Genomic DNA, 22,179 nt, shown 5'->3' with positions numbered 1-22,179 from the left:
AGAGGTTAATTTGAAAAAGAACATAGAGAAACAGAAAAATAAATACAAAATGATACATAATAAAAAATAAAAAATAAAATAAAATAAAAAGGGGTTGAAAAAAGTGGTGACGAAAAGTTGGAGGGATAGGGGCCCACACCAATATTCTTTAAGGGGGCCCAGAATTCTTAGCAACGGCCCTGGTCCCAGCACACCAAAATAAAAACACTATGACATCCCGCAATTTCAAGTTCCTCGGTAGTGTAGTGAATAAAGCGCCTGACTCCCATGAAGAAGGTCATGGATTTGTTTCCTGGTTGAGCACACGCCTGTTTGATTTTTAACTTCAGCCACAACCTTTCTTCCTCTCCTCTCTGCCCCTTTTTTGTGCGTGGCAATGCACTATAGATAGCAAATGCCGGGTTGTCAATCCCTCTTTCCCTCCATCCCATTGTTGACCTGCACTTCTATGTTGCCACCACAAGAGGCAGTGGTCCCAGCACACTAAAATAAAAACTGTAGTGGAGTGTGGACATGACAGGCAGTTCTACAGACCACATTGTGAGACCATCTCATGTTGGAATGTTGGATTGGTTGGTTGATCCTGATAAGGACCCTCAGATCTATCACACCTTGTTCTCCCCATCCCCTGCAACAATAGATCCAGGCATGCCACATTCCAATGCAGACCACTCAACAGTAGACTCACAACCATGAGACAAAGGAATGGTATGCTTTGCCTTGTTTCTTTAATACATTGAAATTGCTTTATCCCAACCATGTGATGCAAACACCACAAGAATAAGCCCTGGGAATAAAGTTATTGCGTTGATGCATTGTATTTGTAACCAGGTGTTACTGTTTGTTATAAATAACTGATTCTATGCTGCTAAGTCCACCTAACCATGTTTGATATCACTCTGGAGCTAAAATCATGAATCAGTTGATTATGCATGATGGGAAATGTAATATCACGTTGAAACCATAACAGGGATATTTGATGATTCCAGACCCCTAAGATAATTTGAGCTCCTCCACTTTTATGACGGGAGCGGGGGTCACTCTGGGTGATCAAGTCACCAATCGGTGCCTGTCTATGCAAACAGGACACACATCATCTCCTCTCTACTTAAATAGAGATCAGACAGGAAGTCATTCTCTCGTGTACTCTCTTGTAAGAAACCTCTGCAGTTTCTCAACTGCCAGGATCCTCGTGTTCCTCCAAGTAACACGTGACCCTGGATCCAAGCTTGTGCCTGGTTGGTGAAATCAGCCTGTATCCGTGGAATGCTGAACTTCTAGCTAGGATCTCTGTAGTCGACACAGGGTCTTAGGAATTTCCACAAACTCTTCAAACGATCCACCTCTGGCGAGAGCAGAGGTTTTGAATGAGACATTTGCAGCTTTTGAACTCTGAAACTGAACTTTAACCTCCACAAACATCAACGTTCGCGCAACACTACCATCACTGTTTCAATGGGAGCGCAGGCACGCTTCCCCTGCATCGAACCGAGCAACCATCAGTCACGTGCCTCTTCCCTTCGTCGAGCCAGACAACACCTCAGGACAACGCACTTCCCCAACACGCGTAAGGTTGCATCCAGCAGTCTCTTTGATGTGGTGTTATGCCAAGTGTTGTTTAAGCTTAGGGGATTTAGGATAGGCTGTGATAATCTATGACATCATTCTTTTCATTTCTGCTGTTTTCATATTGCCACGTGCTTTTCCATCTATTTTTGAATTGTGTTATAATATTATTTTGATAATTGATTAGTATAACTTCAATAAATATTATTAATTTTTGATCATGTCCGAGCGTCATCACATTATCTTAGGTCATTTGATTGAGTCAAGACCTCCTCCTTCAGACTGAGATTGATACAGACTGAGATTGATATATTAGACTATTGATACCCTAGAACACGCTACAAACACTATGACAGCATATACTTTCTAGGTCCTCGGTAGTGTAGTGGATAAAGTGTCTGACTCCTATGTGGAAGGTCAGGGGTTCAAACCCCAGTGGGAAGATTTTTTTGTTACTGGATGTTATAGAAGCTATGTAAAAATGTGGTTATCTGGTGGTGCTATGTCAGTTATTGAATTTATGTGCAGTAATTGAACATTTGAAATACTCCTGTTTTGAAATTATACCTACAGTGTAGGTGTCTCAATAATTACCCATTATATATAGGCTATACTTTGCATGTATTTACCAGGTAAATGTTTAGTAATTGGGGGCCTATGAAATGAAGGGTTACCCAAATAAAATTTCAGAGTAATTTAGCAATATTAATCCATAAGCCTAGGGCCAATGGCCCTAGGATATAGACAATAAACTACCGGTGGAATGGTGGTGGAGCAATAGCGGGAGCCAAGTTGTCCATCATGGACCCGCTGTAGGTCCGCTAGCCTTGTGTTATCTGGGTTTATCCCTTACCTTTGTCCAGAAACAGAATTGATTTGCAACAACAGAACAATTGCAACAAAATAGCTAATGTTACAGAAATCATCAGTGTAACTGCTTTAGCCACTGACCGCTACCATTAATGTTATGGAAGGTGCTGCTAGTTGTTGTGAGCTCATGAGCTGACTGGCTATCCCGCTCTTATTGTGCTGGATTAGCATTGGAAGCATTGGAAGTGATGTGTCCAGGCGACAAGACCTATCTTCAATATCACCTCTGGAATATGTAGGGGTGGGACCTATGCCCACCCTCCCATTGCTCTCTGTAAAGCGCATTGTGTTGCCTGTGTGTATGAAATGCACTATATAAATAAAGTTTGATTTGATTTGATCTTAATTTATCAGACATTATTTAATGTCATTTCAATTCACAGCTATTTCAGTGGCATGACTAGCTTCTGTCCTACCAGTCCTGAACAGAAACAAGCCAGCCACGCACATAAGCCAGGCTATACCTGGCCTGGTTTTATACATTATATCAATGTTGGAACTGGGGACTCATATATTTGACATAGCCTATGCTACAGTTCACTGGGCTGAATTGTTTTTTCATACATTGAGCAATGATAGTACCAGCTTATTGTTGATAAATTATTTGGTGGTGGTGGCTAATCATGACGACGACTGTGATGATGATGATGATGATGATGATGATGATGATGATGAGCAGCGTACGCCCTCTCCCCATTTCCTGACCAGAAACAATATATTGATTTCAGGGTTTGGGGGGGAGGGGGTGTGGGCGGGGAGGGTGGCCCCTGTGACTAACCGAAGCTTGCTTGCGTCCACTCGTCAACCGTTACCAACGCACTCAACATCAACGCGCGGAGGCGTGGAGAACATCTCGTGCGAACGCACACCTTGCCTCTGGGAGACGCGCTCACTTCGAGGGGGAGGATGGAGAGATGGCAAACGCAATTTACCAAATAAAAAGACCAAGAAATCAAGGAACATTATCATTCATGACACAAATATTGATTTGACATCGATAGGAACTTATTTCAAGATAAAAGGTATGTGTGAAGAAATGTTTGCTTTAATTATTGCTCTAGATAATTAAAACAGCCGGGCGCTGGGATTTTGCTCGTATTGAGACCTCGTCTATGAAAATGATAGCTTACCTGTTCCGAAACCTATTGACTTAAGCTTTGTGGTGGGCAAAATTAACAAGATATATTATTTCATATCGCATTTAAAGTCATGTCTTCAAATATCCAAACCATTATTTCGATAGAAGTTACATTTTCTCGTTTGATAGGTTATTATGTCTTCGATTATTTTAAGTAAATATAATTTGAGAAATACAAAGTGGTTTGTATGAAAGACCGCAGGCATAAACAAATGTGATTTCTCTCTCTCATAAATCTAATTCGATTTTTCGAATTCGATTTTTAGGATTATCTGTCTCACAACACATTCAAGATTTAAACCCTATCCCTTTGAATGGAGCAGATATGAGACTGAAATACAATATGCAGGCTAACATAGTCACATATATTGTAATGTATGCTAGTAATTAAAGAGAGAGAGAGAGAGTAATGTATGTCAGTAATTAAAGAGAGAGAGAGAGAGAGAGAGAGAAATAGAGAGAGAAATAGAGAGAGAGAGAGAGAGAGAGAGAGAAATAGAGAGAAATAGAGAGAAATAGAGAGAGAGAGAGAGAGAGAGAAAGAGAGAGAGAGAAATAGAGAGAGAGAGAGAGAGAGAGAGAGAGAGAGAGAGAATGGGAACACGTTTCTGCCCCCTTGTGGGTTTTTTTTTTTTTCCGGTGTTGACAGTCTCCAGCTTGGCTGGGTCTGGTCCACCACCTTAGGTTGGGAGACAGCATACTGTGAAATATGCGTGTGAGGTGTTCTCCAAATTGCCACCCTCAGTATATTCCAATCAATTCCATAGTACCTTTCTTTCAAAGGGACCCCGCCCCCTACATATTACTAATCATAAGGAGCACACATCTATCTGGCGCTACCCAATTTCACTCATTTTCTAATCTCATTATTGACATGTAACTGGTAGAAATCGAATTAAGCACAAGATATGAAAAGTGATTTGCATACCTAACCCATCTCCATGTTTAGGTTTTGTAAATACTTTAAAGATATGGCTTCTCTGTCGGACTGAAAAGTGGGACACATCCCCCAAGCATTTTCACTCTGTGGTTCCCTCTTACATAATTATATCAGCCATCAGACTGAATCAAGCTCACTGTGTCTGCTGGCTGGCTTATCTGTGCAGCGCTGGATATATATAGAGACAGCACAACCCATGAGGGTGAGAGGGTGAGAGAACTGAGAAGGTGTGCAGGGAAAAGTATGTGTGACTGGATGTCTGTGTGTGTGTGTGTGTGTGTGTGTGTGTGTCTGTGTGTGTGTGTGTGTGTGTGTGTGTGTGTGTGTGTGTGTGTAAGATAGAGAGGGAGGGAGGGAGGGAGGGAGGGAGAGAGAGAGTGAGTGAGTGAGAAGGATAGAGACAGAGAGGGCAAGAGAGACAGAAAGAGATCACTGAGGCAGCAAATTCTGAATTATGTAAGTATTTTAGCCGAGGTTGGGCAAACCTCTATCTTGAGTAAGCAAAAAACAAACCAGAGGGCTACTATACTGTACTTAAACTATATGATTTTTCCCCTTTATTTTTGCTCTAACAATATGATTTTGAAAATGTATTTCACTTACTGTTTGTATGCTGTCATGGCTGTGTTTGACAGTATACTCTTCATTATTTGCATCATTTCGGTTGAAATCTTGTAATTTTGCTGGAAGCTCTGTAAAATCACTAGCTATTCGATTTGCAACCATTCCTCACTTCAATTTCTATCTCATTTTGCAGATAGCTCTTAATCTGTGGAGACATGGATTTATCCCCGTCCAAACTGCAATATGGATCCAAAAAGAAGGTGAAGATCCACCCCAATACCGTCACGGTAAAGTACGCCTCTCACTTCCCCCAGCCTAGCGAGGAGGGGTACGATGACGCCCCCTCTTTTGAGGACTTCGGCTCCTTCGCAGAAGAGAGCCCCGGTAAGAGACTGGTGTCGGACACTGGCCGTGGAAGGACTTTTTTCGGGACCATGGAGGCCCGACCCAAACAGCCGGGGGAGTCGAGGGACAAGGGGGTGGGGGGTCAGCTGGCTAGTTTCGGCGAGGCCTCGGTCCTGGCCTCCAAGGTGACCTGGATGGCCCTGTTCGGCGCGGCGGTGGCCCACGGGTGCGTGGCGCTGATCACCCGGCTGGCGGCCGACCGTTCCAAAGTGCCCTCCCTGGAGCTTATCTTCATCCGCTCCGTGATCCAAGTGATGTCCATCCTGGTGGTCTTCTACTACCAGGAAGCCCCTTTTGGCCCCAAGGGCTACCGTCTGCGTCTCTTCTTCTACGGGGTGTGCAACGTCATCTCCATCACCTGCGCCTACACCTCCTTCGCCATCGTGCCGCCCAGCAACGGCACCCTCATGTGGCGCGCCTCCACCACGGTCTTCAGCGCCGTGCTGGCCTTCCTGCTGCTGGACGAGAGGCTGGGCTACACCGACGTGGTGACCGTGGTGGGCAGCGTCTTCGGCCTGTGCCTGGTCATGATCCCCAACGTGGCCGACGAGGAGAAGTCCAAGCTGGGTTTCTGGAAGGAGGCCTTCGGCTACACCATGACCGTGATGGCCGGCCTCACCGCCGCCCTCTCCATGATCGTCTACCGGGCCATCAAGGAGCGCGTCAGCATGTGGACGGCGCTGTTCACCTTCGGCTGGACGGGGACGGTGTGGGGGGCGTCCACCATGTTCGTCATGCAGGAGCCGATCATCCCCTTGGACGGGGAAACCTGGGGGTACCTGATGGGCATCTGCATCTGCTCCACCGTGGCGTTCCTGGGGGTCTACTACGCCCTGAACCGCTTCCACCCGGCGCTGGTCAGCACCGTGCAGCACCTGGAGATCGTGGTGGCCATGCTCCTCCAGCTCATCGTGCTGCGTATGGTTCCCACGGTCTACGACGTCCTGGGAGGTCTGGTCATCATGGTCAGCGTGTTCGCCCTGACGGGGGTCAAGATCTACAGGGTGAGGCGGGCGGTGCGGCAGGATTACCAGGAGATCCTGGACTCGCCCGTCAAATGAGCATCTGGGCTAGCTGTCCGTTCGGTGCATCTGCGTTGCTGTTTACAATGTTGCTCGGTACATGTGCAATTGAAGAATGTCTGGATCTTCACCTATTGATTTTGTAACGTGTCATTGGAGGAGTGCCAATTGTGTAATGTCTTAATATTTGTGCGTGGAAATAAAAAGAAGAGATATTCAATGGTGAAATTGTTGTTCTGATAGCTTTGCTTTCTAGTCACCTTGTCACAAATGTCACAAATGTCCCATACTTCAATTCAACAGCTGTACTCTATGTCAACAGACATACGGAGCACTTTAATAGGAAGACGATATTGGATCCATTGTGTGGTAATATGTATAGATCCTTCCTCTAAAATGCTGACTGTCTTTTTCATTGTTTTGCACATAAAAAAAACCCACATCTTGTACATACTGCTGTGTGCCCAAGAAGATGGCAGTACGAGTCTCATCCGTATTCCTTAGAGACAAATAACCCTTGGAAGACAGACAGGCTGAGGCAATCAATAGCAGTTAATTTCTGAAATGTGGCCAGCGTTTATTTTTTAAACGTATTTTACTCTTCAGGGAAAAGTCCCTTGAAAATTCCCCTGTTGCACAATCGCATGTGAAAAACAGGGAAGAAGCAGAAGGGAGGGAGAACATCACTGTTGCTTTCATCTTGTTAAGTTCTAAAATGGTGCTCGCATTGTAAGTATTATGAAAATTTAAGTTTTAATTTACATAGAGCAAATAATGCTGTCATGAGTTCTGGAAACTCTGAAATGCAAATCAAAAGCATGAAGTGCATAATGGCTGTGGTTTGTGTGCACTCAACACACCATATTTCACACATTACACAGTAGTTGTATTATTACATACTGTACAGTTCAGGCAAAACCTCATGGTTACACATATGACTTTGCATAGTGCAGACAGTACAACACTGTCTTCATCATTTTGGGTTCCATACACAGCTTGATACATTATGTTGCTATAGTGATTATATCTCTCTTCCTCGTTCCCTTTGGGTATTTTTGTCTGCCTACAGTATCGCGTCAGTGCCTGGTGGCTGCACAATAACCACATTTAAGCCCCTTTTAAAACAACATAAGCCCAGCTGCCCCCCTCCACGGGAGAACAGTATCAGCTCTTACAGAGGTTTCCCTTTAAGATTCAAGATTCAATATCAATTTATTGGTTATGTATATGGTTCACACATACTAGGAATTTGACTAGGGTAATGGTACACTGATGAAGACGACATAGGACAGGGTGCAGGACAGGACACAAAGACATGACAGTGCAAATGCAATACAAAGAACAGTGCAAATACAAAATACAGTACCAATACAAAATACAATTTAACCAATAAAAAGAAAGGGACAAATGCAAACTATGAATGGAGTGTGGTCAGTGTAGGTCCAGTGTGTGCAGGGTGTAGTGTGATAGATGAGCGATGTTTTATATACAATGTGTGTGCCGTTGAGATATGTGGTACAATCACAGGTCGTGTGCAAGTGGTGCAAAGAGTATAGAGTCCGTGGGGGGGGGGGGGTGGGCGTGAGGACATAGGGTCCCTATGGACCGACCGCTGTCTCCTGCCAGAGGGGAGTGGGTCAAAGGGACCTTGACCCGGATGGGAGGGGTCGGCCACAATCTTTCTGGCCCGTTTTAGGGTCCTGGAGGCGTGCAGGTCCTGTAGGGAGGGCAGTCTACAGACGATCACCCTCTCAGCAGAGCAGATGATGCGCTGCAGTCTGCCCTGGTCTTTATCTGTTGTGGTGGAGAACCAGATGGGGATGGAGGAGGTGAGGATGGACTCGAGAGGTTATCGAGGTGTAGAAGAGTACCATCGTTGCCTTTTGAAGTTGAATTTCCTCAGCTGCCTCAAGAAGCACATTCTCTGATGTGCTTTTTTGGTGAGGGAGTTGATGTTCAGCTCGAGGTCCCAGGAGATGGTGTTGCCCAGGAAGCAGAAGGAGTCAACAGTTGGGGGCTGGTTTCTTTCTAAAGTCTACAATGATCTCCACTGTCTTGAGAGCGCTGAGTTGCAGGTTTTTCTTAACCGCATCAGGACAGGAGCTGGACGATCTCCCACTTGTAGCCGGACTCGTCGCCCTCGGAGATGAGTCCAAAGAGAGATGTTGTCGTCCGCAAACTTCAGGAGCGTGACAGACTGGTGGCTGGAGGTGCAGCTGTTCGTGTTCAGGGAGAAGAGTAGAGGAGAAAGAACACAGCCTTCTGGGGAGCCTGTACTGATGGTCCCGGGCTGCGTTCCGAATCGCATACTACCCTACTATATAGTATGCCAAAACAGGATGTAGTATGTCCCAATACATAGTATGCCACATGCAGTATGGCAAAAATACCAGGATGTCCTAAAACATCCAGTCGTATTTTGCAGTATGCAAGCCAGCAGGCTTTTCTGGCTATTCTGACCCACAATCCTGTGCGCAGCGGAAATGTGCGTCACAGGTCGTGTGCAAGTGGTGCAAAGAGTATAGAGTCCGTGGGGGGGGGGGGGTGGGCGTGAGGACATAGGGTCCCTATGGACCGACCGCTGTCTCCTGCCAGAGGGGAGTGGGTCAAAGGGACCTTGACCCGGATGGGAGGGGTCGGCCACAATCTTTCTGGCCCGTTTTAGGGTCCTGGAGGCGTGCAGGTCCTGTAGGGAGGGCAGTCTACAGACGATCACCCTCTCAGCAGAGCAGATGATGCGCTGCAGTCTGCCCTGGTCTTTATCTGTTGTGGTGGAGAACCAGATGGGGATGGAGGAGGTGAGGATGGACTCGAGAGGTTATCGAGGTGTAGAAGAGTACCATCGTTGCCTTTTGAAGTTGAATTTCCTCAGCTGCCTCAAGAAGCACATTCTCTGATGTGCTTTTTTGGTGAGGGAGTTGATGTTCAGCTCGAGGTCCCAGGAGATGGTGTTGCCCAGGAAGCAGAAGGAGTCAACAGTTGGGGGCTGGTTTCTTTCTAAAGTCTACAATGATCTCCACTGTCTTGAGAGCGCTGAGTTGCAGGTTTTTCTTAACCGCATCAGGACAGGAGCTGGACGATCTCCCACTTGTAGCCGGACTCGTCGCCCTCGGAGATGAGTCCAAAGAGAGATGTTGTCGTCCGCAAACTTCAGGAGCGTGACAGACTGGTGGCTGGAGGTGCAGCTGTTCGTGTTCAGGGAGAAGAGTAGAGGAGAAAGAACACAGCCTTCTGGGGAGCCTGTACTGATGGTCCCGGGCTGCGTTCCGAATCGCATACTACCCTACTATATAGTATGCCAAAACAGGATGTAGTATGTCCCAATACATAGTATGCCACATGCAGTATGGCAAAAATACCAGGATGTCCTAAAACATCCAGTCGTATTTTGCAGTATGCAAGCCAGCAGGCTTTTCTGGCTATTCTGACCCACAATCCTGTGCGCAGCGGAAATGTGCGTCACATGTGCGAGTCGTGACAGCTGTAGACGAATGTCGCGTTATGGACGGCGACGGATGTGGGCAAATTTCAAGGCGCAATGTTATGACAAGGTAGTATGTCCCAATTGGATGCCTACTGCTTGCAAAGTACGTACTTTCTAAGGGCAGCTGTAGTAGGTACTGGTAGTAAGAAGTAGAAGTATGCGATTCGGAACGCAGCCCCGGAGTCTGACGCTGTGTTCCGAATCGCATACTACCCTACTATATAGTATGCCAAAACAGGATGTAGTATGTCCCAATACATAGTATGCCACATGCAGTATGGCAAAAATACCAGGATGTCCTACTACATCCGGTCGTATTTTGCAGTATGCAAGCCAGCAGGCTTTTCTGGCTATTCTGACCCACAATCCTGTGCGCAGCGGAAATTTGCATCACATGTGCGAGTCATGACAGCTGTAGACGAATGTCGCGTTATGGACAGCGACGGATGTGGGCAAATTTCAAGGCGCAATGTTATGACAAGGTAGTATGTCCCAATTGGATGCCTACTGCTTGCAAAGTACATACTTTCTAAGGGCAGCTGTAGTAGGTACTGGTAGTAAGAAGTAGAAGTATGCGATTCGGAACGCAGCCTGAGTGCCCAGGTTCACATGCTGCTTCCTGTCAGACAGGAAGTCTGTGGTCCACCTGCAGGTGGAGTTGGGCATGCGCAGCTGGAAGAGCCTGTGCTCCAGAGTGGGCCGGAGGATAGTGTTGAAAGCAGAGCTGAAGTCTACAAACAGAATCCTAACTCCAGGTCCAGGAGAATGTAGAGAAGGGCCATGTTTACTGCATCATCCACTGACCTGTTGGCTGTGTAGGTGAACTGCAGCGGGTCCAGGAGAGGGTCAGTGATGGATTTGAGATGCCGCAGAACAAGGCGCTCAAAAACCTTCATTGCTTCAGAGGTCAGAACGACGGGTCTGTAGTCGTTGAGGCCAGTGATCCTTGCTTTCTTGGGAATGTGGATGATGGTGGAGGTCTTGAAGCAGGCTGGTACATAAGCAGGTTGGTGCAGAAAAGTTATTTAAGTGCATAGAAAAGTCCCAGCATTCTCCCCCGGGCAATGGAATGAAGATAATTATGAATTTAAAAAGTCTGGCATTCTGTATAGTCAGGTAATGATGTTGACGCTGTGTGCTTCCCTCATAATCCACTAGGTGGCGAAGGAGCACACATTTTTATCCAGCCTCAAACCGCACTGCTTTTTTTCTTCTTTTTTTTAACCTTTTATCTTAGGCCACTGCTAATTCCTGCCAATAACATTTCATATCCAGACAAGATTATAAAATTTGCCAAGCTTCTTTGAGGGAGGTAGCCTAACTGTATATCCTTCCCTTTATATATCACTGCTGTAAATCCTGCCAGACCTAAGAAATATTGCGCATGTTGCCCTTAATGACCATTATTAGTATTTTATGGTAATCGTGCCTATCCTGCACAGCAGCACATACGTCTCACTTATTTATGAGAAAAACAATGTTGACAGTGTCACTCTTACAGTAGGCCCCTACATCTAAAAAGCATAGCGTGTGAGATTCTGTAGGTGTCCGTTTGGTTATGAGACCTCTCGATTAGAGGTAAGAAGCACAGGGTCCATACAGTACGTCCATCTGTTTTGCAGGAAACAGATTGCATCCTGCAGCGTGCTGTACACCCCTAAACACACACACACACACACACACACACAACCCTGCCACTGAATTCTCCCCACGCCGCCGACGTTTATTAGGATTCGCATCACTTCCCGGGAGGGATGCTTGTGGAATTTTGGAGCCAGGTTATTGGACCCCCCCCCCCCCCCCCCCCCCCCTACACACACACACACACACACACACACACACACACACACACACACATATTAGCACAGAAAGTAACACACACAGTTTGAAAATAAATAAATAAAAAACAGGCTACATCACCCAGGGTAGGCTACTCCCTGTATAGATGTACAGAATAATATAGTACACTATGCCAACTTTCTTGTCTAAGGTTACGGTGATTAGCCTACTTAAGGCTACAACACGCAGAATGAACCCAGGCCTATTACTATCACACCATTACCATGCCAACCAGGACTGTCACCCAATGATGAGGCAGGCCTATGGATTTTTTTAACGGCCAACACCCAGATTTGTTTTATTGATTTAAGAGAATAATTGGATACATTTTACATGGTTACATTTTACATGGTTACATTTCCAATACACTATGTCAGTGTGCCCCCCAGTGTGCGCCCCCCCACCACACACACACACACACACACACACACACACACACACACACACACACACACACACACACACACAATGTACATTTCTGGAATGAAAAACATGACCTAATGAAAATGTATGGTATTGTCGTCAATGCAGTTTTCAAAATTAAATAATTCATTTTTATTCTCGGGCAACCAATAAGATGTTTAGAATCAGCTAATGTTGGCAATGCCAGGACTCAAGGAGGGGGTGGTTAGCTAGCTCCTATGTGTCATGCTTGATACTGGAATGCTATTCCAACGGGGCATAATGATTAGCCTAGGCTAGCCAGACAGCCAAGTTGTGCAAGGGTAACTTGCTAGGTTTGAGTCCTTCTAGACATCATTTTTGTGCGTCCCAAAACCTCTGATATACATGGTATTTCCGACATTAAATTAAGGACACGTTCGACCAATCCACAACCAGGTAAGGTGGCAGAGTTACGGCTAGCTATCTACACATTCAAGACAGTGCCATCATTTGATTAGTCAGCCAGCTAGCTAGCTAACGTTAGCTAGCTAGCTAGGCTTCTGTTGTTTGCCAACGATTGTGGCATGCCTCAACATTCAGCTAACCCGCTAGACAATTCGTATGGTGGCAGTGAGTGAAAATGTACAACATAATCATTTGCAGAATTGCGAACAGTTTCATTCCTCTAAGCTAAGCTATTCGAGTTAGCTAGCGAGCTAACGCGTTACTAGGTATCTGGGGACCCTCGCACGAGCTAGCGAGTACCCTGCTAGCAGTACTAGTTGGTGACCCCCTTGTGACTAGCAAGCTATGCTAGAATTCGTCGTGCCAGATCTTTGACTTGAAACTCACATGAATGTTGATAGCCTGGTAATCGCAAAGCTATCCAACATACTAGCTATGTCCATATACTGTAACACGCTATTTCCCATTGAAATCCCAAAGCAAGGGGAGACATCAATTTGCGACATGCAATAATTAAATGCGCACACATTCGTTTCAGTGGAAGCTAGTTAACATTAGGTTGTTTGGCACATTGTTTTGACTTGTGCTTTAACATGCGTTAGCCTAATGTTTGCACACATTAGCTGACACATCAGGCCTGCACTGGAGAACAACATAGGTGAGTGAATTGCTATAGACTGAAGTGACATGGCATCTTTAGATGAGTTCAATTGTGAGTTGCTAACCACTTTCAAATTAACAAGAATATTGGCAGTTTCTTTGGCCATGTGGGAGTGGGATAGCTAAGTCCAGGGCTAATCATGGTCTATGCCTGTCTGGCATCTGCACATCATCTCGCCAAAACAGATATCAAGTCATTTTGTCCTCAGTTGGAACATATGACTGGGATGTTTTAGATTGACTGTGTGTGTGTGTGTGTGTGTGTGTGTGAGAGAGAGAGAGAGAGGGAGGGAGGGAGGGAGGGAGGGGAGGGGGAGTGTATGTCTTTCCTTGTGAGGGAGGCAGGGGGCCTGTTGCAGCTGGTGAGTAGTGTAGTTTCTGTAATTATTGTCACACTGACAGGCCTCTCCACAGTCTCTCATTAAGGTTAAAGGGAGGGGAGCGTAGAGGGAGAGGAAAGGAAGAGAGACATTTTGTCTGCAGCAGCACTGTATCCTCACTCCGCTGGGAAGAAGGAGTCGGAGAGCGGGGAGTGTGTGTGTGTGTGTGTGTGTGGGGGGGGGGGGGGGGGGGTAGCCATAGTTCACTAGGGGAAAGGGAGCTAAGAGACCAGCTATTTATAAAGTGCCATTTCCTTTAAGGCTAAAATGTCACCCCAGTCCATTGAGGGAGATTTACAGGGACGGTTAGCATCGCCAATGGTAGCCCCTGTGGTGAGGGCCAGCTCTCCTTTTCTCTAGCGTGGCCCCCTCTCCCCAGCCCCTCTCCAGGCCCTAGCCTGCTCCGAGATACTGTACAGCACTGTCATTCAGGACCAGACCCCCCCCCGCGCGCCCCCCCCCATCCGGCTGGCTGACAGCAGATGTTGACATTGCAGCGACGTGGCCTTTATTTACTTCATGTGTCTCATTCATAAGCTCCTTTGCTGCCCTAAAGAGCTACCAGAAAAATCATGCTAACTTGCTCTTTGCCACAACGTGCTCGTCTTGACAGTTTTTGATAGGCTACTATTTTGGTGGAGCTTTTTCAAGGGCCTAGAGATATATGTGCCAAATAGTGGTTAGCTTTAGGTTAGCTCCCTGCGCTTCAAGCCCCTAGAGCCAGGCTGTAAGCTAAACCTGTCTTTGGTTAACAAACTGTTTCCAAATCTAGACTACGTCTTCAGTGGAAATGCAAACTGTGCAGTTCTTTTTGGTAAACAGAAACCACAGGGCCTGAACATCCATATGGTGAAATGGCAACAGTGGACTATTAGGCCTTAGTGGTTTGGATAATGCTTAAATTGAGCTACTAGGGGAAATTTCCATCTATAGGCTATTATCATATCGCAGTTCTTCTTGACCATCTCAATATATATGCTCCCTTTCACTTCATCATTTTTCTTTGATAATATCTTTACGTGCCTGAAGGGGTTTTACTCTGACAGGTCGTGCATGTAGCCTGTGGAAGTCTGAAGAATAGTCAGTCAGTCGGTCAGTCGGTCAGTCGGTCAGTCGGACAGACGGACAGACAGACGTCTGTGATCGCCTGATTCTGAACTCAATATTTCCACGCAGACAGAGGAGCTCATTTCAACAGTGTTGGTCAAGGTAGGCGTATACAGGGATGAGGGCATTTTCTGGATGAGAGGCTGTCATCTCTTCACCTTACCATGCTAATTCTCCATTCTACCAAAACTGCACAGCAACACACACACACACAGACACACTGTGTATAGCATAACATGATGACACGCAGGCTGATTCACCTGAAATGAAAGCTTGGAGGACTTTTAACACTTCTAAAGAAGATACGTGTACACACAAACACTCTCTCACAAACCGGGCTCTGTGTGATCCCTCATGTTGATTCATGGTTGGTTTGGCCTGATCACCAGACAGTGCAGACGTTAAGTTGTCTCATATGGTGTGACACAATTTCTCCACCCTGTAATTAGCTCAAAGGCCTGAAGTCTGACTCTGTCTGCACTGATACCTGATACAGAACTAGATAACGTTTCAGTCAAACTCTGTGTGCTTATTGTCAGCTGTGATTGATCTTCCATTAGGGCTGCAGCTAACAACTATTTTGTATAATTGAATATTGATTCATCTTTCAATTATTACTTGGATTAATCCTTTAGTTGGAATTTTAAAAAGGCTGTTTTTGCAGTTTGTATATCAAACATGTTTTCAGTGCACTACAGTGCAAAGCAACAGCCATTTAGTCTACATAGTAGACTACAATCCTTTTATCTACAGTGGTGTATGGTTACCATAAATCATGGATAAAAGCATAAACACAACAAATTAATTCTTATTAGCAGTAGCCTACATGAAAAGGCATAGCCCACAGCTCCCCAAATGATGTAGAGTAGCAAAATCTTAACGTATGAATGTAACATTTTTGTTGTATGTGTATTGTAATGGACCATGAGTCTGCATAATAAAGTTGATTGATTGATTGATTGATTGATAAATAACATATTTACCCATTTGATGCTTTAAACGACATCATGAGTTGCATTGTGAATATCAGTGATAGAAGCAGCCTGATGGAAGATCTTGTAGCTCATAGGCCCAGTGATAACCCATCAGTTGAGCCTTCCTCTTCACCACCTGAAGCATCTTTCAAGATCTGTTTTATCGGCCATGTATATGGTTCACACTAGGGCTGGGTATCGAGTCGAATTTCAAGAATCGATTCGATTCCGATTTACAAGGTTCGGAATCGATTATCTCGATTCGATTCAATATCGATTCGGTTAGTGTTATTAAAACCTGGGTATCGATACTGATTTCCAAAAATGAATGAATGAAGGAATCATTGAATGAATTAATGAACTATTCATTCCTTAATTTATTCATTCATTCATTAAATAAAAGATCGATTTTGGGATTCATGAATCGATTCTGAATCATTTGATTCAGAATGGATTCAGAATCGATTAATCGATTTTTTAAACCCAGCCCTAGTTCACACATACAGTACTAGGAATCTGACTAGGGTTAAGGCGTGCGCTGTTGCAGACGACATGGGACAGGGTGCAGGACAGGAGAGGGCAAATACATGACAGTGCAAGTGGAAAACAACAAAACAGTGCGAACAAAGTACAGTTATATACAAAATATGATATACTGTTAAAAAAGAGGGGCACAATGCAATTTAATTTACGTAATATATACAGTGTGATAGATGTGCAATGTTTTATGTATAGTGTGTGTACCGTGTGTCCATTGGAGATATGTGGAACAAGGTCATGTGCAACTGGTGCAAGAGGTCTTGAGTCAGTGTGTGTGTGTGTGGGGGGGGGGTCTTGGGGGAACACAAGCCTTGTTAATGAGTCTGATGGCCGTGGGAAAGAAGCTGTGGACCCGGTCCTGATGGACCACAGTCTCCTGCCAGAGGGGAGGGGGTCAAAGAGACCATTTATGAGGTGGGAGGGGCCGGCCACAATCTTTCTGGCCCTTGAAGGAGGAGTCACTGATCCAGTGACTCCTACAGCCCCTCTCCTGAGAGGCATGGGGCTGCCGAGGATACCCTCGTAACGGGGTGGCCCGTTTTAGGTTCCTGGAGGCATGTACTTGTAGTTGTAGGCTACAGTATATAGTTATGGAATCATCAAAAACGACGAATTGAGCTGAAAATTACTCTTTAGAAAATACAAAAATAGTAGCCTTCACAACACAAGGCACTGCGTTAAATAAATACAGGTGCGTTTGTGAGTAGTTTTGTAGTCTGCAGGAGACTACAAAATGACCAAGGGCGAGGGCTTGTTAGTCTGCGTTTTGATTTCATTTCAACTTCTGTGGTTTGTGGTTTTCTTAGAAGTAGCTCATATTGCAAATGAGGAACAGTGGTTGAACCAGTATTGCTCTTGTAGCAACCAGAATGTTAATATTAGCCTACGCCTGTTTTCTAGCACTTGAGCTCTAATTAGCCAATGATGAGTTGTGGTTTGAATGGGGTTTTAAAGGTGTCTAAGACATGCAAAACAGACTGAGGAGAGGAAAGAATTGTGAACACACTGCATCATGGGAGATGTGGTGGTGTGCTACAAGCGTCGGGCCATTTCTCTGTCTCCACTCATTATGATGCAAGTCCTGATTGATGAGCTACTCTGAAATATCCTCCATTCATTCCTCCTTCTCTTTCTCACCTCTAATCTACCGTGATTGAACAGGTGAACGGCCGTGCTCCCCTGCTCTGTAATGTCTTCAACGAAGGTAGGAAGTAAGGATGACATATTTTTAGAGCTGTAGTCAGTGTGCAAAGTTGTGTGTGTGTGTGTGTGTGAGTGTGTGAGTGTGTGAGTGTGTGAGTGTGTGAGTGTGTGAGTGAGTGTGTGAGTGAGTGAGTGAGAGAGAGAGAGACCTGAGACCTGACCGCAACCCGGCGTTTGCAAGGAGCTCCAGTATCGGAGGGAGCCAACAGCAGAACAGGTGTGGTTCCTGCGAATCCTCCTCTTCTTCCTCTATCACCCATCTTTTTAAACATACAGAACATTCGCTCCCTTTTACCAAGGCTGTAAAACGGCATGGCCGGCCGGCATGGTCATGATCCGGGCTGCAGCGAGACACTTCCTGCGAGTCCCAGCGTGTGTCTGGAGAGTTCCTTCCTCCCAAGTGGCTTGTTTAGTTCTACTGTGACAGCGGCCCGGGGGCCTGTACCTGTCAGGATGTAGCCAAGCCAATGAAGATGGACATGAAACCTGTGTGTGTGTGTTGTGTCTGTGTGTATCTATTTCATCTCTCGCACACCCATACCTGTACAGGTTAGGATCATTATCACCTGCGGTTTACAGGAGATCTGCTTTTTTGACTGCGATAATAGGATGCATCCTGACAAGCACGCTGCGAAGAGGTGTACAGCTAGATGGATTGCGTGACTTGTTTTTATTCGTCACGGATCCTATCTTTCATCGCTCCCATGGATACTAGCTTTACGAAGTAACCTGATACCACATCTAGCGGAGGCCTACAAACCACAAACGGCGTTGACCGTAAAGGCTAATTCCGTCCAATAGCACGGATCCTGAGCTGCTTTTAAGCACGACAGAAGTGTCAGGGAAATCAACCCCGCAGGCATTTTATCGATGAGATTGTGTGGCGACTTGCTCCAAGGATTAAGCCTGTTTATGTTTTATATAGCCCGAATAGCTTGGATGAGGCCATTGTTGGGGCAGGTGTGGATAGCAGATAGGCCTGGCAGGTCCAGGGCAGAGCAGGGTGTGGACACACCGACCTGCTAGCCCCGCTGAGACACAGGTGGCGTTGAGGGAGATAGGCAGCTCACTAAATAGTTATTAGGCTCTGGTGCGTCACAGGTCTGGGGCGCTAAACGAGGGTGGATGGCTTGCAAAGTGCATTTCGATCGATTCGGGGTGTGGAAGTGCTCTTGTCTAGAGTGATTTCTCGTTTGGAATTCCAACCGGGCCGATCGGCGTGCTTTTAATGCGATGATGGAATTAAAACCGCTCGACGTGATTGGTTAGGGGGATGAACCAATCGCTGAGGACTCGGCGATTCAGTCTGAGGGCGTCTGGCTACCTAGTGCTATACCAGGCATAGAACATGTGGAAAGACTATAAGCTTAGTTGCTAGAGAGTCGAAGCAACGCTGCAGTGTTTTGCCTGGCGTTGAGAAGGCAGGCCGAACCACTTTTGAGAGTGCGAGAGAATGGAGGTAGGAGGATTAAAACCCTCTATCTGTTGCTGTGTGAGGGAGCCTCTGCTTATTCTCCCAGGGAGTATGATCCAGATGTTGATCTATTTGGGGCTTTCCACACTGCCAGGGGGGGGGGGGGATCCCAGAGGGGTGGTTGGAGAACCGACCGCTTTCACATACTCATGTTAGCGATGCATTCTGTTCCCTCCGACTCTACCCACACAGCCAGGACGCCGCGGCCCCTCAGCGCTCAATCAACCTCAGGGAAAAAGCACATTTTGGATAACATAAGTCAGCTGCATGAGGTTGAGCCCTCATATTGCAATTGCGGTTTGGTATTTCTAAAGTGTAAGGCCACTTAAGGCCTTGCTCCTACAATATATGCTATTTTGAATTTGATCTTGTGCATTGTGTTGCCTCTGTGTATGAAATGCGCTATACAAATAAAGCTTTGATTGATTGATTGATCTGTAGTATACGTTTCAAGGCAAGCTGCGCATTAAGTGCACTGGTCCACTGCCGAGACAAATCTGAACTCTTGGGTCAAACCTTCTCTCTTATCTATCAGATTGCGTCACTTTCCCGCCCACCCCCTTTCACCTCTGTGTCCCCACTTCCTGTCTCTCACAGCTGACCTGCTAAGTCTCCCATGACCCTTTGCTGGGGGTTGGATTTGGGCGAGTTTGGGACAGCTGGGACTAGAGGCAGGCAGTCAGTCCCAGTTGGTGTGAGCAAATCTCTGTCTGTGTAAAAGGGTTGGGTGCGTGTACAGTGTATGGGCTTGATTTTGGTTTAGAGAGTAGGCCTGTGTGTGTGTGTGTGTGTGTGCAAGCAGAGTGTGTAAGCAGAGTGTGTTTGTGTCTGTGGGTGTGAGAAAGCATGGGTGTGAAATCGGTGCGGATGTGTGCGTGCGTGTGTGTGTGTGTTGGTGGCTTGTGCGTGTGTGTTGGTGGCTTGTGCGTGTGTGTTGGTGGCGTGTGTGTCTGTTGGTGGCGTGCGCGTGTGTGTGTGTTGGTGGCGTGCATGTGTGTGTGTGTTGGTGGCGTGCGCGTGTGTGTGTGTTGGTGGCGTGCGCGTGTGTGTAAATAAGTCGGAGGAAGTGGCGCAGTGGCAGAGAGGGCCTAGCGAGCCAGCCGGCCGGTGAGCACACAGAGCACATTCCAGAAGGCACTAGAGCCCTGTGATTTTAGCAGCCTGTCACAGGGATTAGGTTACTCTGTCTGCCTCTGTGAGCTCATGCTATCACCGCCTCACCACCTTCCATGCCCCCCCCCCCCCCACCCCTCCGCCCCCCGGGCAGGGGCACCAGCCGTGCTGGAAGTCCCAAGCCGCCTCCTCCTCCTTGAAGATGAAGCTAGGCTACACTTTCATTTGGAGAACCCGGTCTTTGGCTTCTAGATGTGAAGATACTCCACTCCACCGTCTAGGCTGTTAGACGACTGTTTCTTGGAAATCGAATCCCATTTCAGTCCATTCACCACTTTTTTGGTTCATCTCCCTCCCTCCCTTCTCTGTTTGCGTTGCTTCTGAGGCCACCGGGGCGTGCTGCCGGTCGACTGCAGTCTCACTCTCAAGAGCTCCCTGGAGTCACTATTGCTGGTGGCAGTGCAGCTGGAGACTCGCTCGGGGGAGGATGTGGCGAACTTATCTCGCACCATCTCCCAATCTGCTCGAAGCAAGACGATATTTTCTAACCCCCTCAACTGGAGGAAACCGTACGCCACTTTTCCACCTCTTCTTACGGCACTTCTTCCCACGCGCGCTGTTGTTGCGGTTGGGGTTTGCAACGTTGTTGTAACGTTGGAGTTCGATTTGCTGTTGCAGTTTCTTTCTTTTTTTCTCTCCTCCCGTTTCTTAGTAGCATATACTCTAGCTAGAAGAGATTAGCACGAGTAGTAAGGCTAATGCATTTTAGGTGAACTGGTGGTAGGCTGGGTTAGTACTACCCATCCGGCAAGGTGCAGTCATCAAAGCCCGTATTTGCCACACTAAAGAGGAGATGAGGGGGATTACTGGATGAGCTGTCGTCCCCGGGGAACCCCTGCTGCTGGTTGATGAGATAAGGAGGGGCTCTCACTGACTAGATGGTAAGAGATGTTAAGGCGCGCTGGTTTTGTTAAAGGTGTGGGCGACGTACTGCTAGCGTGTCTTAGCTAACCACTCGTGACTATAGGCTATTGGTCTAGGCTATTGTAAACTGTAGGCCGAATGTAGGGTTCAGGATTTTAGCACTCTTAATTCCTGTTCGAGATAAGTGCCTAAAGACAGGCGTTGTAACCGCGGGGTCAGAGGGAAGAAATGGCCGAATGGGCGATTTGGGACCGTTCCCGCCACGGTGCCGTCTCGTTGATTTTCTGGCGCGTTGCGTTTGACATCACAAGCGTGTTGGTGGGGGCGAGGGCTCTGGAGAGCGGTGGCTTATCGTGGTCTAGACCGGACCGCACCAGAACCAGAGTCGGGGGAACGGAATGGTCAGGGTGCATGTCCACTAGGCAGTGACGCCACCGAACCGCTTGTGTCACTTCGTGTCACCCGCTGCCATTATCAGTTGACTCAAATGTGTGTGTAGAATTGTTAATAGGCCACTTGATTAAATGTCTGTCATTTCAGGAGAGAAAGTAAGGATGTAGATGGGTCACATGCTGATCTATCGGTGCACCCCTAATTTCGACTTTTAGATTTTGCTAGGCTACTATCGAAGTTTATCATGGCACAAAATACATTTTTATCAAGCCGAATTGGAAGTGGCTTTCAAGAGTTTATGGACGTAGCTTGATAGAATGAACCCACACACGGTTAAATCATGAACAAATACACAGCTAGCAAGCTAGATCTAGTAAGCTTACAATCTACAAGTAGCCAGAGGCAAAAGTTGCTCATTTGGACAACAAGGGCATACAGCTGTGTGTCTACTATGCAATTAGGCTCCGCCTCCCTGGGTGTGTTTACAGTGCATCACTGCTGATCAGAGCTGTTGCTGAGAAATACCTATGGCAGTGTCGTCAGACACGGAACTGAATACAGAGTGTACTAGGGCTGGGTTTAAAAATCGATTCATCATTTGATTCAGAATCGATTCATGAATCCCAAAATCGATCTTGTATTTAATGAATTAATGAATAAATGAAGGTATGAATAGTTCATTCATTCAATTCATTACGACAGCAAAGAATACAGGCCTACTCGGCATAAAACGG

At 46.4% G+C, this 22,179-nt stretch overlaps 2 protein-coding genes across 2 annotated transcripts in view; both read left to right on the top strand.

Moving 5' to 3' along the window:
• Positions 1-5,293: 5,293 nt before the first annotated feature.
• slc35g2b (solute carrier family 35 member G2b) lies at positions 5,294-6,544 on the top strand (the record flags this gene model as incomplete). Its single annotated transcript, XM_084450432.1, has 1 exon — positions 5,294-6,544. The coding sequence occupies one exon, from the start codon at positions 5,294-5,296 to the stop codon at positions 6,542-6,544; it is 1,251 nt and encodes a 416-aa protein (XP_084306558.1).
• A 5,993-nt stretch (positions 6,545-12,537) lies between these two features.
• nck1b (NCK adaptor protein 1b) overlaps positions 12,538-22,179 on the top strand; it is a 42,139-nt gene continuing 32,497 nt past the window's right edge. Inside the window, exon 1 of the mRNA XM_084449331.1 lies at positions 12,538-12,668. The gene's annotated coding sequence lies outside the window, so the exon portion shown is untranslated. The remainder of the gene's footprint in view (positions 12,669-22,179) is intronic.

The sequence above is a fragment of the Borostomias antarcticus genome (assembly GCF_949987555.1).
Source record: "Borostomias antarcticus genome assembly, chromosome: 2".
Classification (NCBI taxonomy): Eukaryota; Metazoa; Chordata; class Actinopteri; order Stomiiformes; family Stomiidae; genus Borostomias; species Borostomias antarcticus.
Note: the sequence above shows the minus strand (reverse complement) of the source record. Positions and strands in the feature narration are given on the sequence as shown.